Below are 14,962 nucleotides of genomic sequence, written 5' to 3'. Positions count from 1 at the left end.
ACTTCTTATTTGAATCAATATTAGTGAGGCTTAGAAATTCAACTTCACGCTGCCTTAGTCTCCGAGGGTTCGACCCATATTTTCCCTGTTTACATTGTTGACACCGTGCACTTGCAGTTTATTACAATTGTAGGCTAACTTCAAGTCCTGCCAGATTTCTCCAACCCTCTTCGTGGGTTTAGCCAATTACATCTATTTGCTTGGGCTTGACCATTTACTCACTTTTGGTTACCCAATCCCATAATCCTAGAGGAATGTTTCGGAAGAGCCTACAGTACTTGACGGCCAAGTCACATATGGAAGGTTCTGGAATGTTCCAGAAGGCTTGTAGGGCAAGATAACACAATTCATGCTCATCTCGAAATTAGGGTTAAACCCTAATTTGATACATATATATATACATGAGTTCACAACCCTAAAGGTACACAATCTTATCTACACAAACTCCTGTGAAAAACTCTAGCTAACTTGAGCGTCGGAGGGTTTTTTGCAGGTACCCCCCAACACTGTTCACGTGGAGAGAAAGGTAGCAGTTTGATCAATATCAACATCATCACCATATTCGTGTTTGGAGGTGAAAATATTTTACCATCCAAACATTAGCTCCGACTAAGGGGATTCGAGAAAAGAGATCGTGTTTTTCCCGGATCGAGATTATGGCAAAAGTAAAGCTAACTGCACGAAGAATCGTTTCAGCCAGCACCCGCTGTTCCTACTGGAAACAGAACAGATCGAGATCGAGTTCGTGACAGGGCCCCGGATCCGAATAATCAGAGAAGCGGAAAACAACCGATGATCGAAGACGAAGAAATGGATGTTGACTCCATATGTAACACCCCGAGTTCCGGACCAGGATCAAACCCATACGGAGATCCGAACTCGAAGCATTACGGGTCGGAATGAGACTTATTCATATAACTCTCCTAAGAATATCAAAAACACAGCAAAGCATAACTGTTCAGAATTTCAGAAACTATCATCCAAATTCAAACACACATTCAACGGTGAATTTGTGGTGTATTGTTCTTAAAATTTAACCATGGGTACCTAATCATGTTATATAACAATTTCGAAAGCCTGATCATCACTAGGAGATTATATTCCTGTGATTAAATTACTAAATCCCAAGAATATAAAATCATATAAAATAAACACCCAAAGAAAACACCAAAAGAGAAAAGGGTTTCACATTCTACCTTTAATTCAATGACCCTTTGCTGATTTCTCATAGTCTTCTTCTATATAAATCCTAGCTCCATCCTCTTCTCTTTCTCTCTAGATTTTTGTTTTTTCTTTTAACTTCTCTCATTCCCTTTCTTTTTTACTTTATTATAAATCATATTTAAATTAATAGTAATTATCTCAATTATATAAATGTTTAATATTTATTTTATTCTTTTTATTATCTTTTCATTTTCCTCAAATCCATTAACTCATCTAACAATAATTAGGTGATTATATTACACCCTAACCTTTTACTAAGTGATAAGAGAATGTCTTATAGATATCTAAGTTCAAAAGCATAACCTACTAGGCTAAAGCAAACAAATCGACTCCACAAAAACCTGAATCACAAGGTAAGCTAATTACTTGAATGAAATCCGACCCAAAATCGTAAATAAAAATACCGGGTATTACATTCTACCACCCATAAAACAAATTTCGTCCCGAAATTTAAAACATGCTCAAAATATAAAAATCATGTAAACAATAGAATTCACAAATCAATATCCATTTTAGCACCCAAGTAACTATCACAGGAATTCCGACAAATCAAAAATATCCATGCGCGTAAAATTAAACAAACAACAACAACAATCATAACAGACAATCATGAGTAGCAATTCACAGAACATTTTTTTTTACCATGACCCCATTCAAGATCTAAAGCCTAGAACTCTGATACCAACTTGTAACACCTCGAGTTACGGACCAGGATCAAACTCATATGGAGATCCGAACTCGAAGCGTACGGGTCGGAATGAGACTTATTCATATAACTCTCCTAAGAATATCAAAAACTCAGCAAAGCGGAACTGTTCATAATTTCAGAAACTATTATCCAAATTCAAACACACATTCAACGATGAATTTGTGGTGTATTGTTCTCAAAATTTAACCATGGGTACCTAATCATGTTATATAACAATTTCGAAAGCCTGATCATCACTAGGAGATATATATTTGTGTGATTAAATTACTAAATCCCAACAATACAAAATCATACAAAATAAACACCCAAAGAAAACACCAAAAGAGAAAAGGGTTTCACATTCTACCTTTAATTCAATGACCCTTTGCTGATTTCCTATAGTCTTCTTCTTTATAAATCCTAGCTCTATCCCCTTCTCTTTCTCTTTAGCTTTTTGGTTTTTCTTTTAACTTCTCTCATTCCCTTTCTTTTTTACTTTGTTATAAATCCTATATAAATTAATACTAATTATCTCAATTATATAAATATTTAATATTTATTTATTCTTTTTATTATCTTTTAATTTTCCTCAAATCCATTAACTCATCCAACAATAATTAGGTGATTATATTTACACCCTAACCTTTTACTAAGTGATAAGAGAATTTCTTATAGATATCTAAGTTCAAAAGCATAACATACTAGACTAAGGCAAACAAAACGACTCCACAAAAACCCGAATCACAAGGTAAGATAATTACTTGAACGAAATTCGACCCAAAATCGTAAATAAAAATACTGGGTATTACACCATACCTGATAGAGAAAACCTGCGAGTTCGAGTGAAAAAATAGCTCGTATTCGGCAGCCAGTCAAGGAGGAACAATGATCAATTTGATCCGGGGGATGGACGAACCACGACTCCTAGTATAGAGCCAGATCTATTGCGCCAACAGCTGAATGAGGTGGAGAAAGAAAATGCTATCCTAAGACTAGAACGTGTGAGCCAGTCTCGATATAGGACTGTTAACCTGAACTGTCAAGATCGAGTGGCGGATTTTGATCGAAATAGGAACGGTCGGTCTACGTGGGAACGCCTCAGAAGTCGGGTTAACCCGCCTGCTGTTGACCGATCCAGACAAATGATCGATCTAGATGAACCAGAGAAAACTCCGTTGAGAAACCACCAGGTGGTCACTGGAGATTTACCTAGACGAAGGCGTGTACGAGATCGACGAGCAGGTGCCCAGGCACGGCCAGCTGCAACTCAACAAAGTGCATCCAGAACCATCGCCGGCTCAAAATCCCCAAGAATGATGAAGATGTGGTATGAGAACGGTACGAAGAGAGAGAGTTTTCGCATGAATACAACGCTCGTTCGGAGCGAACCAGAATCAGAGGTGGATATGCAGATCATCAAAGAAGAAGAATAATATCAAGAGTTGATGTTCCAGATGAAAGGGAGTAAGAACAGGAAGACAGTTCCTCTGACGGCAATGTTAAGGCAATAACTGATGCTCGTGTTCACAAGATGATCGAGAGAATAATATCAAAGAAACCCTCCAGGGAGAACAAGTTAGACAATATGCATAGAGACGCCGGGGCTCCCTTCAAAAAAAATATCAGTAAATTCCGTCCACCTATAAATTTTCAGGTCCCTAAACTGTCGAAATTCGATGAGAAAACAGATGATCCATATCAACACGTTTTACATTATGAAACTGTCGTGATCCCGTGGCAGTTCAGCGATGAATTGATGTGCAAAATGTTTCCACAGTCACTAACTGGCAGAGAAATTACGTGGTTCAATCAGCTCCGGGCACAGTCGATCGAGACTTACCGCAAGATGGTTAAAAAATTCCGTGCCAACTACAAATTCAACAGACGCGACCGGAAGGGATGCCACTCATTGTTCCTTATGAGAATTCAGAAAGATTAAAGCATCAGACAGTTTAGCCGACGCTTCAAGCAAGAGTTGGCCGAGGTGGATGGTGCCAACGGTGAAGTCACCATCGAGGCTTACAAACAGGCATACCATTATGATCCAAGAGGTGTATACGGTTCCTTGGTCAAAAGACCACCAAAGACTCTGGAAGAACTGTATGGTCGGGCAGAAGAATAAGCTCGAGTTGAGGATGATTCGAAATCTCGGGAAACCAGAGAGGTTTATAGATCATCCAATCATCCAAATGATGGGAAGAAAAACAAGTCAAAGAACCATTCGAGTGGACAGCATAACGATTAAGGTGAAGTTCGTGAGAAAAACCATGGGGGAGGAGTGGAAACTGGATATCAGAAACATCATGATATGAAGATGACACCATTGAACATACGACTTACAGAGTTGTATGAGAAAATAAGCAAGGATTTGAGTCCCCCTCGGCCTATGCCAGCGGAGACACGTGATAAACGTGACAAAAGCAAACACTGCAATTATCATACAGACATTAGTCACAAGACTGAAAATTATCGCTCATTACAGATCGAGGTCCAGCGAATGATAGACGCTGGAAAGCTGCATGAGTACGTGAAGAAGGAATTTGGGAAAAGATCGGGACAACTAGGCAGCACATGTGATTAATGTCAGTCACGCAAGGATCCATTTTATGACCAGGCGGGCATCAGAAGATGAGACTAGAAGAAAGATCAGGGAATTAAAGGAGTGTTACGTAACAAATCACATCGATTTTGTCAGTGAAATTGAGCTGAAACTCTAGAGCTTGGATGCACAAAGATCGAGTTCTACGAAGCAGACATGAGAGGTGTATATGCTCCCCATAATGATGCCATCGTCATAACATCTTGGATTGGCATGTTCCATGTACACCATATTCTAGTAGATACAGGAAGCTCTGCGAACGTACTATTTTTCAGGAGCTTATTCTTCTATGAACTTCTCACATGACTTGATCGAGGAGGATGCAAATCCAATTATCGGCTTCAGTGGCGAAGTTACAAAATCAATTGGGAAAGTAAAGATGACTGTAACAGTAGCTGACAAGTCCGTTCTGGGAAATTTCTTGTTGCTGGATTGTCGATCTCCCCATAATGCGATCGTAGTAAGAGACTGGATGCATGCGATTGGTCAAGTTACATCCTCGTATCATCAATGTCTGAATTTTATTACACCTAAAGGGGTCATGAAGGTGAGAAGTGACCAGATGGCCGCTCACAAGTGTCACGAGAACTCCATGGATGAATATCGAAAATCAGAAGTTAGCGGGAACCATATCCTGCGAGTCGAACAAAAATAGCAATTACAAAATCCTCTCCCTCCAGAATCATATATGGGAGAGGATGCGGTTGAATCCCCAACAGTCGAGAAACTGATCGAGGTCCATATTGGGGATGAGAAGCAAAAAACCACGTTCGTAGGGGAAGATCTACACGCGCACGAACGTGATGGTTTGATTACACTACTAAGGGCAAACGTTGACGTTTTCGCATGGATGTTTGCTGAAATTCCTGGAATAGATCCGAACGTAGCCTGTCATAGACTAAACATCAATGAGAAGTTCCATCCAGTTCGTCAGAAAGTTAGGAATATGGCGCAAATCAAAAAAGATGGAGTTACTGCAGAAGTCGAGAAGTTTTTGGAAGCAAGCTTTATTCGACCAGTACAGTATCCCCACTGGCTTTCTAATGTTGTGCCCGTTCCAAAGAAGAATGGTAAAATTCGTGTTTGTATCAATTTTACTGATTTAATAAAGCATGTCCGAGTGATCCGTATCCATTTCTGCGGATAAGAGATTTGGTGGATGCAACCTCAGGGTACAGGAGACTGTCATTCATTGACGGTTTTTCGGGAAGAAGATCAAGAGCATATTGCCTTTGTTACTGACAAAGGAGTTTACTGCTATACTGTAATACCGTTCGGGCTAAAAGAAGCAGGAGCGACCTACCAACATTTGGTAGACGAAATGTTCAAAGATCCGATTGGGAAGACGATGGAGGTATATATCGACGATATGGTAGTGAAATCTGAGCAAAAGGAATCCCATTTTATGGATATATAGAAGACGTTCGATATCTTGAGGCGATATCGTATGAAACTTAATCCAGCAAAATGTTCATTCGGGTTATCCTCGGAAAAGTTCCTTGGATACTTGATGACCCACAGAGGAATCGAGGCGAATCTGGAGCAAATCAGAGCCATCAGAGATATGCCATCCCCAAGAACAAAGAAGGAAGTCCAGAAGCTAGCAGGGTGATTAGCAGCTTTAAGTCGTTTCATTCCAGGATCGTTAGACGCAGTGAACTTTGTATGGACGGATGAGTGTGAAAGATCTTTCGATGAAATCAAACAGTATATGTCTACTCCCCCAGTATTGGTAAGCCCGAAAACTGGACAACCTGTCGGAGTTTATCTGGCTGCAACGGACAGTGCTTTAAGTGCAGTAGTATTTTTTAATGACCCACATGAAAAGTCGGTTTACTTCGTCAGTAAATCATTGACGGGGACAGAAACACGGTATAAAAATTTGAAAAAATATCTCTTGCACTGTTGCACGCATCACGTCACCTCAAGCCGTATTTCCAAGGGAGACAGATCAAAGTCTACTCTGAATATCCGTCGAAGATGATCCTGGAATATGTTGATGATTCCGGCCGGCTGGCCATATGGTCGAATTTTCTGGGGGCGTATGAAATCAAGTACGAAACCAGAACTGCAGAGAAAGGACACGCTCTGGTTGCACTGTTAGTAGATTTCCCCTGTGGACGTCATAGAAATATTTACCGAAGAAGAAGAGTTGTTGAACAAACCCGTAGAGTCAACCACTAATAAGACTGGGGGCGAGTCCGCAATGGAAGTTGATGCACCTAATCCACTGTGGACTATATATATTTATGGGTCATCAAATTTTGGTGGAGATGGAGTTGGATGTGTCATCCTTACTGCTGAAGGATCAAGGATCGAGAAAGTGACTAGATTGGGTTTTCATGCATCCAATAATGAAGCTGAGTATGAAGCAGCAACTATCGGGTTAAAAGCTGTAAAACAGTTGGAGGCAAAGAACGTGGAGCTGATCACTGATTCCATGCTAGTAGTTAATCAGTTTCCGGGCACCTACATAGCAAAGGAAGACAGGATGACCTTATATTTAGATCGTATGAGAGAGCTGGTAAACGAATTTGACCAGCTTTCTATTGGGAAGCAACCATGGTTGGAGAACAGGCACGCAGACGCTTTAGCATATCTGTCTTCCACAATCGATATCGACACCACTCGTTTTGTTGTAGTGGATTTCCAAGAATTACCTAGCATCTCCGACAGACACTTTGTTCTGGCTCTCAAACACGCTAATTGGGGCGAGAGGGTAACTACATCAGTACAGGAAGATACCGACAACATTTACATCATTATGGATGTATACAGTCCAGTGATAGAGAATCTAGACAATCATGCTGAAAACGCTTCAGACCGTCAACCTTATATTCGGTATTTTACAACCAGTGAACTCCCAGAAGATGAGAACCTCACTTCAAAAGTGAAAATAATGCATGGAGATATTCAATGATCGAGGGACAATTATACCGCAAACCTGTAGCTTTGGATCCATTTTTGCGATGCATATCAGCGGAGGAAGGACAACAGATATTGGCGGAGGCTCATGAAGGAATATGCGGAAACCATTCTGGAGGGCGCAATCTCGCGCACATGATACTTACCCATGGGTATTTCTGGCCATACATGCAGAAAGATGCTAAAGAGTACGTGCATAAGTGTGTGCCATGCCAAGAGCACGCTCCAATTCATAAAAGACCCGCTAACGAATTGCATCCAGTTTTAAGTCCCTGGTCATTCGCTAAGTGGGGACTAGACGTCATCGAACTACTCCCCCGAGCTCCTGGAGGAGTGAAATTTGTATTGGCTGATACTGATTATTTTACCAAATGGTCGAGGAAGTGGCGCTGATACATATTACCATACATGATGTAAAAAGGTTCATATGGGAGAACATCGTCTGCAGATTCGGAATCCCACATGAGTTAGTCTCAGACAATGGAAATAAGTTGGACTCTGGAGTGATCAAAGAATTCTACAAGAACCTGATCATTTGACACAACTTCTCTGCTCCGTATTATGCTTAGGGCAATGGGCATGCAGAATCGACGAATCGTGTTATTATGGACCTCAAGAAAAAGCTGGAGAAGGCAAAGGGGAAATGGACGGAAGAGTTCCCAGGAGTCTTATTGGTCTTACAGAACGACCCCAAAAAGATCCATTGGATTCTCCCCATTCACAATGGTTTTTGGAACAGAGGAGGCCATACCCACTGAAGTACACCTGAAGACTACCAAGACCCGTGCTGTCGAATCTGGAAACAATGAAAGAATACTGGCTTTAGATAAAGAGCTGCTGGAAGAACAAAGAGAAATGGACTTGCAGCGATTGGTTTGATTTCAGCAGGCAATCAAGCTGAGTTATGACCGAAAGGTCAAAGAACGAGCATTTAAGCCAGGGGAATATGTTTTAAAGAAAAGTCGAGCAGCCACAATGGAACCAAACTGTGGAAATCTCGGAGCAAATTGGAAGGGTCCATACATAGTATACATGACCGCATCTCGTGGATCATACTACCTAAGGAACCTCGGTACTCAAGATTCAAAACCATGGAAACTATGTAATTCGTTCCTGTTAGAGCATATCTCGGTTGAACCCATCAAGCGTTGGTATGTCAAGTTTGGTTGTCATATTTTAGTGAGCCAAAACTCATTTAAAGAGTCACTGTATTATGTACTAGAGTCAACTTCGTATAGGTTATCTTGAAAGTATTAGGATATGAGACATTACAAGTATTGCGAAGACTTGAAGAAGTGAAGAAGTAAGGAGCTACAATGACAACATCATCCTTCCACTTGAGGTTAGTGATATTTGACTTGAACTATTTCATTCCCTAACATATCTTTCAAGTCGTGCATATTGAAAATAAAACTGCGAAGCATGAATGATTATACTTTAGTTAGACATAGTATTAAGGAATACAATACGAGGTTTATTGCTTAACCATTGAACTTTGTAGATAAGACATGGACATAATCGATTGAATGCTATGGTGATTATGTATGGGTATAAGGTGAAGATTTCATCCTAGGAAACAATATTTTACATTTATTTTAAGGAAGTAAATTCATGAACTTGTTTTGTAAATCGAAAGAGAAATCGCCAGGCATTATTGGTATTGTTATTCATTGCATATATTTTGAACTACCAATATGTGTGATTAGTATAACCGTTCATGACTTGTTTATGTTCTTGGTAAAACTATTCACAAAGGCCTGATTTTTATATTGGTATGACTTTTATTAGTGAAATCGTGTTATGTACTTAGATGCACAATAACACAGTTTGGATCATCAACGCTGATAATATCTCAATTCTCACGAATCAAGCCCTATTGGTTCCGAAGAACACAACCTAAAATCGAATAAACGATTCAATTGATTATAATTTGCTTGAACTGTTCTTACAGACTCGATCTTCTTATAAAGCCATCCTTTCCTCACCTAGCATCAACGTCTCTCAATAGCCCAGGTGTTAATATCCCAACCCATCATTACAAATAAGATTAATGGACTAATTAATCAATCTACTAAGCTAAACATAACTAATGTTAAAGACCGGCGACCGATACGATAAGAGGCACCCTCCTTTTAGATAGGTACATGACAATACCTTCCCCTCTACAACATCCTTGCCCTCAAGGATGAAGGATTGAGATGCAAGGCTTTGCCGTAACTCCATCAAGAACTGATATCAACCACTTTTCCGTAGTACTCAGCTTGTCATGCCTGGTCATGTTTTTTTGCTTCTCAATACCTCCAGCACCAACTGCAGCATTGATGTGAGCTAACTGAACCTGTGTGTGCAGTTGTAACTTGCCAACACTTCCACTTTCCATGCCCAAGAATAACTCTCCCCTGGAACGCCATTTGTACCAAATTAAGAAACCCAGCAACTGACTACAACAAGGAAAGCATTTTATCTGCTCAAAAATGCCAGTCTGGATCCTGATCATACCAAATGAACTGTGCAAAGCCACAAACATGTCCTCTGAGAAAAATTTCAATTTAGTAGCAAATGTAGCTTGGTGGACTTTATTAGTTGCACTGCAAGAAAAGGAACGCCAACTAGGATAAGAATTCCTCCCTGATGTCAAGCTACCTTCCACCAACTTTCCTATAACCTCAACACCCACTTTCTGCAAGACTGATATAAGCCTGACGTTGATAACTTCTCCAGAGACAGCATGAGCATTTCCTTTGGTAAATGCTGGATTGCAACACTGAGCTAGTACAACATGTATCTGCCAGTTAAGATTTTTTTGGAGATGGGTTGGCCTCCACTCCTGTTCCACCAGTTCGATAACCTGAATGTGATAATTCCAGCTGAAACTATCCATACTCCACCCTACATTTGGAAACAATTGGAATTTCCACCTCAAGTAATCAATCCACGCTAATACATGAAGAATTTCAATCATCATGAGTAGACATTTAACCTCAAAGCTGAAGAATTGGCCTGCGAAGCCTTTAAATACTTCAACTCCTAACCCAGAAAGCAACTGATCATTGGCCTGTGTACTGCTGTGCTCATACCTGGTTCTAGTTTCTCTTATAATTGCTACCATTGAACTGAAGTATCTAGTGCTTCTTCCCAAACTGCTAAACATCCACTCATCCTTTGCATCAAAGCCAAAGAAAGCACCCTCTAGCTGCATAGCGTCTTCAGTAAAGGCCCATACAGAAATTCGCACTAGTACACAATCAAGATGAGTATCAAAATTTTCTTTACATTTCCATCACAACGAGACTACCAACGACACACTTGGAATGTGTATAATATCGAGCACAAGTTGTTTGACAGTCGAGAAAACAATTGAACACAACGTAGATTTCCACCTGAATAAATCCACCAACATACACATAAATCGAAAATGAAACACTATGCACATGTCCTGAGTTCTCATGCTCTGTATAAAAGATTGGGCCCAGTATAATCTACCTTTGCGCGAGATGCCGAACCCCAAAAGTAACTAAAACCAGAAAGTAAGTATCCAGAGGACATAAAACAAATACTCCTATAGACGTACATAGTTTTTGGCAACCACTGATTGTGCTCATGTTCACTTGCACTAACCTCCAACCATTCAACAAGTATGAATGTTTGAGCATCACCACAATTCAATATCTCCACTACATTCTCAACCAAGTGAATTCCAGTTCTCGCAGCTATTGTAATAGTCAGTTTCCTCTCCTCGACAATGTCAACATCAGTAACACATAGAAAAACAATATATTGTACAGCCAAAAAGTATGAGTGGTACCCAAAGATCAACAGAAAAATCAAATTCTCATAAGAAAAATCACTAGTTGAACTGTCAAACTGAATCAGCTGTGAAGATACCTGTCTAACCAATGTACAAGTTCGATCAATCTGGTCAAACCAATTACCCTGAAACTTAGAAAACCACGGCGCAACATGAAAGAAGGCCCAAGGTGGCAGATATGAGAACCCATAGTGAAGTATGATTACAGTATTGAATATAATAAACTCATAGATAAAACTCCCTAAATGAATCTGAGTGACTACCAATAATCCGAGAGAATGAACTGCAATCACATGACCCAAACCACACTCCAGCTGCAAACGAAAAAATACTGGCCTCCACATTTCAAGCATTTGTACCAACAACTGAATAGCCATATGAATAGTAACTACTCTAGCGAACAAAATTTTATCTTTCTCTGGCATTTGAACAAACAACTTACTATCAAGTTGAATATCCGTAGGATGAACAACGCATACAGGAACCAGTAAATGTATAACCCAAAATTTTGATTCATACCCAAGGTTAGGAAGTAATCGAAAAATCAACTTCGCATAAGAAATCCAAGAAGAAATTGCACATTTACCTCGATCATATATCCATCGAGCAAATAGCTTACTCTCATAACTATTGTCAGCAGTTTCAAAAAATATCGACCCACTGGTATTCATAAACAACAATTGAAATGGATACCCATGTTTATAAAGCAGCTCCAGAACAAGTCTCCTATAGTATGCATCCAACAATTTCAACTCTACAGAAAATTTAGAATACCTTTTCAGAAGTTCAATTACTTTCCCACGATCAAAAACGTTACCCTTACCCATTTTGAGCTGTAAGAGAAAATCAATTCTAACACCACTCGAATTCACAGCTTGATTCTCATATGTTTTACCAATTATCATTCTAGTAGTACTAATAACACCCTCATTAGTTGGTATACAATCGATTGAATCACCAGACCAAGAAGCTGACCAGTACCCATTCTTAGAGACTAGCTCAGACACAGAATTTCCATTTCATTCATTCATTAAAATTGAACAGACATATAGTGCAAAAACCAAATTCATAAATTCCATCTAAGTAACAAAAACGTTTAATGAGTTTGAAATATTTTCCACGATCAAACAATAACCGAGTATAATCAGGAAGAAGAGAAAAACGATTCTTACTAATTACGTTGTTGTGACCACTGACGAACTCCTTCGAGCTTTGGAGTTTCTCACAACTACCTTCATTACTCGGAACTGCTATAGTTTGAAAATTCACCTCAGCAAGTAAATCTTCCTTTTCCTTGAAGAAAAACGAAGGAATGAGCAATTCGAAATTGAGACAATCATCATCTTCTAAATCAGTGGTTGTATCTTCTTTGTCATCAAAGAAAAATGATGGAATCAACGCATCAAGGGAATCGAGAGAATCAACAATCAATTCTTCATCCACAAACATCTCTTCAGGTTTTGTTTCTTCAGGAACCATAGCTTCCTCCACTGTTGGTTCGTCAGAGTGAATTTCTTCCGGAATCTGTTCAGCTTCTCTAACCCCATGGATTGAATCTAATTGCTTCTCTTCTGAAGAGTATTGACTGAATTCAGGTACCAATTTGTCAATGACAACCTCTTCCTCTTTTGTAGCCTTGGCATTCAGAACTCCATTAACGAATTGTTCTTCTAATGGTGGTATTTTAATTGATTCCCATCTAAGATTGGCAATGGAGATTTGATAATGTATTTTCCAAAGACGATAATTTCAACTTGGTGAAGGTACATCCTTAAGCACATCTTGATATTGTCTCTTCAAATCAAGTATATGGTTATAGATTGCACATTTCTCACTAACTCGATACAACAAATCCCCCATGGATCGAACGAATATGATACCAATTGTTATGTACCTAGATGTACAATAACACGGTTTGGATCATCAACGCTGATAATATCTCAATTCTCACGAATCAAGCCTATTTGTTCCGAAGAACACAACCTAAAATCGAATAAACGATTCAATTGATTATAATTTGCTTGAACTATTCTTACAGGCTCGATCTGCTTATAAATCCATCCTTTCCTCACCTAGCATCAACGTCTCTCAATAGCCCAGGTGTTAATATCCCAATCCATCATTACAACTAAGATTAACTGACTAATTAATCAATCTACTAAGCTAAACATAACTAATGTTAAAGACTGGCGACCAATACGATAAGGGGCACCCTCCTTTTAGATAGGTACATGACAAACCGATCTTAAGTAATCACCTGAGATGGTATGATTGATTCAGTGTTATTGGTATGACCTAGTCTTGGTAAAGGGGAACCGATCCTGGTAAGAGGCGAAACCTATCACAAAGGGGAATCGATCCTTGTATGAGGTGCAGCAAGTTTTTAGTAGAAAGGTGAACCGATCCTATGGACACGTGCAACATGTTTTTAGGCAAAGGGGAACCGATCCTATGGACACGTGCAACAAGTACAAGTTAGATACCATATATATGTGGGGAATCGATCCTTGTACCTAGTCAACGGAATTTTGGAAACAAGCGTCACTATGCAAAGTACCCACATGGAGGTAGAACCGAAACTTGTTTTGGTAGAACCGTGGAACCCATGTTTAGTGATTTAGTGTTCTTGATCAATCACGTAGTTCTTGGAAGTCAGATGAACCAATTCTAAACTTGTTTGGAAGTGTGGCAAATTGGTTTCAAGATTGTAAGTATGAAAGAGGACTTACAAAGTAAAGATGTTTATATACTTTGAACATGTGCAGTAACGCTTATTTTTAATTGTTCAAAGTTATTCCTTAATAGCTAAAGAAAGAAAATTCCGGATCGAATAAAATAAATTGAGAATCTTTTATTTAAGGTTTTTAATTTTATTTTTGGAAAATGAAAATTAGTAATGTGCATTTGCTAGTTGGAGATTTTCTAAGAGATTTTCGGTCATTATTTGGATAAAGCATTTCCAGGAATTATGGAAACCGAATCTGGAATATATTGCATATCTTGAGAATATTTTCGGTTTTGGAAATTCCTTGGTGTCCAAACTTCCCTGGTCTATAAATATCAAAGTTTGCATTTTGAGCAAACTAATCCTCAGAGACAGCAAAACTATCGCAGTTGTGCTGCTACTGGTGGAGCCGCCTATTCGGAGAGGAGAGTAACCTAATTAGGAGAAATCTCTTACGGGCACTCAGTTTAAATACTTCTTTGGGATTGAGAAGCTCTATTAGTACAGTGGTGGGAAACTAAATAATTACAGTTTATCTTTTATTTTCGATTGATTTGATTGACTAACGGTGGTTGAACTTTGATTGCACTCAGTTTGTTTATGCTTGAGAATCTTCTCTTCTGATATAAGATTCACTCAAACTAGATCGAAATTTCGACGGGGATATTTAGACTGTTTGTAGATCTAAATACGTCTTCTGGAAATCTATTGTTAACAGACTCCGTTCTGTGCGTGATTTATCACAAGAGATTCAAGTTGATTGTGTGCATGTGTTTATTGAAGATCTAAGAATATTTGAAGACAAAGAAGACTTTGAAGATGTCTGTTTTTGGTTCATAATATTTGGTGTGCACAATACTTGTTTCAGTAAAAGAGGATCCAACTATAATCGGTTTATCCTTGTGGTAGATTAGATTGATTAGTTGTGTAGATCGACATCAATACAATTCTTTGTGATTAAAATTATTTATTGCAATATCTTAAAAATTACTT

General features: G+C 39.0%; 1 protein-coding gene across 1 annotated transcript; it reads right to left on the bottom strand.

Moving 5' to 3' along the window:
- Nucleotides 1-10,681: 10,681 nt before the first annotated feature.
- On the bottom strand, nt 10,682-12,154 carry LOC113288723. Its single transcript, XM_026537843.1, has 2 exons — nt 10,920-12,154; nt 10,682-10,816 (listed from the first exon to the last, which is right to left on the bottom strand). Exons 1-2 carry the CDS (start codon nt 12,147-12,149, stop codon nt 10,706-10,708), a joined length of 1,341 nt encoding a protein of 446 aa, XP_026393628.1. The 5' UTR covers nt 12,150-12,154; the 3' UTR covers nt 10,682-10,705.
- Nucleotides 12,155-14,962: the final 2,808 nt, after the last annotated feature.

This window comes from Papaver somniferum, chromosome 6, assembly GCF_003573695.1.
Source record: "Papaver somniferum cultivar HN1 chromosome 6, ASM357369v1, whole genome shotgun sequence".
Lineage (NCBI taxonomy): Eukaryota > Viridiplantae > Streptophyta > Magnoliopsida > Ranunculales > Papaveraceae > Papaver > Papaver somniferum.
This window is presented reverse-complemented; position numbering and strand designations above follow the sequence as displayed.

Coding starts and splice junctions, on each gene's coding strand:
- LOC113288723 (XM_026537843.1), bottom strand. CDS start 12,149: ATGATAATTGGTAAAACATATGAGAATCAAGCTGTGAATTCGAGTGGT. Junction 10,817..10,919: donor GTTCGGCATCTCGCGCAAAG/GTAGATTATACT, acceptor GGATTTATTCAG/GTGGAAATCTACGTTGTGTT.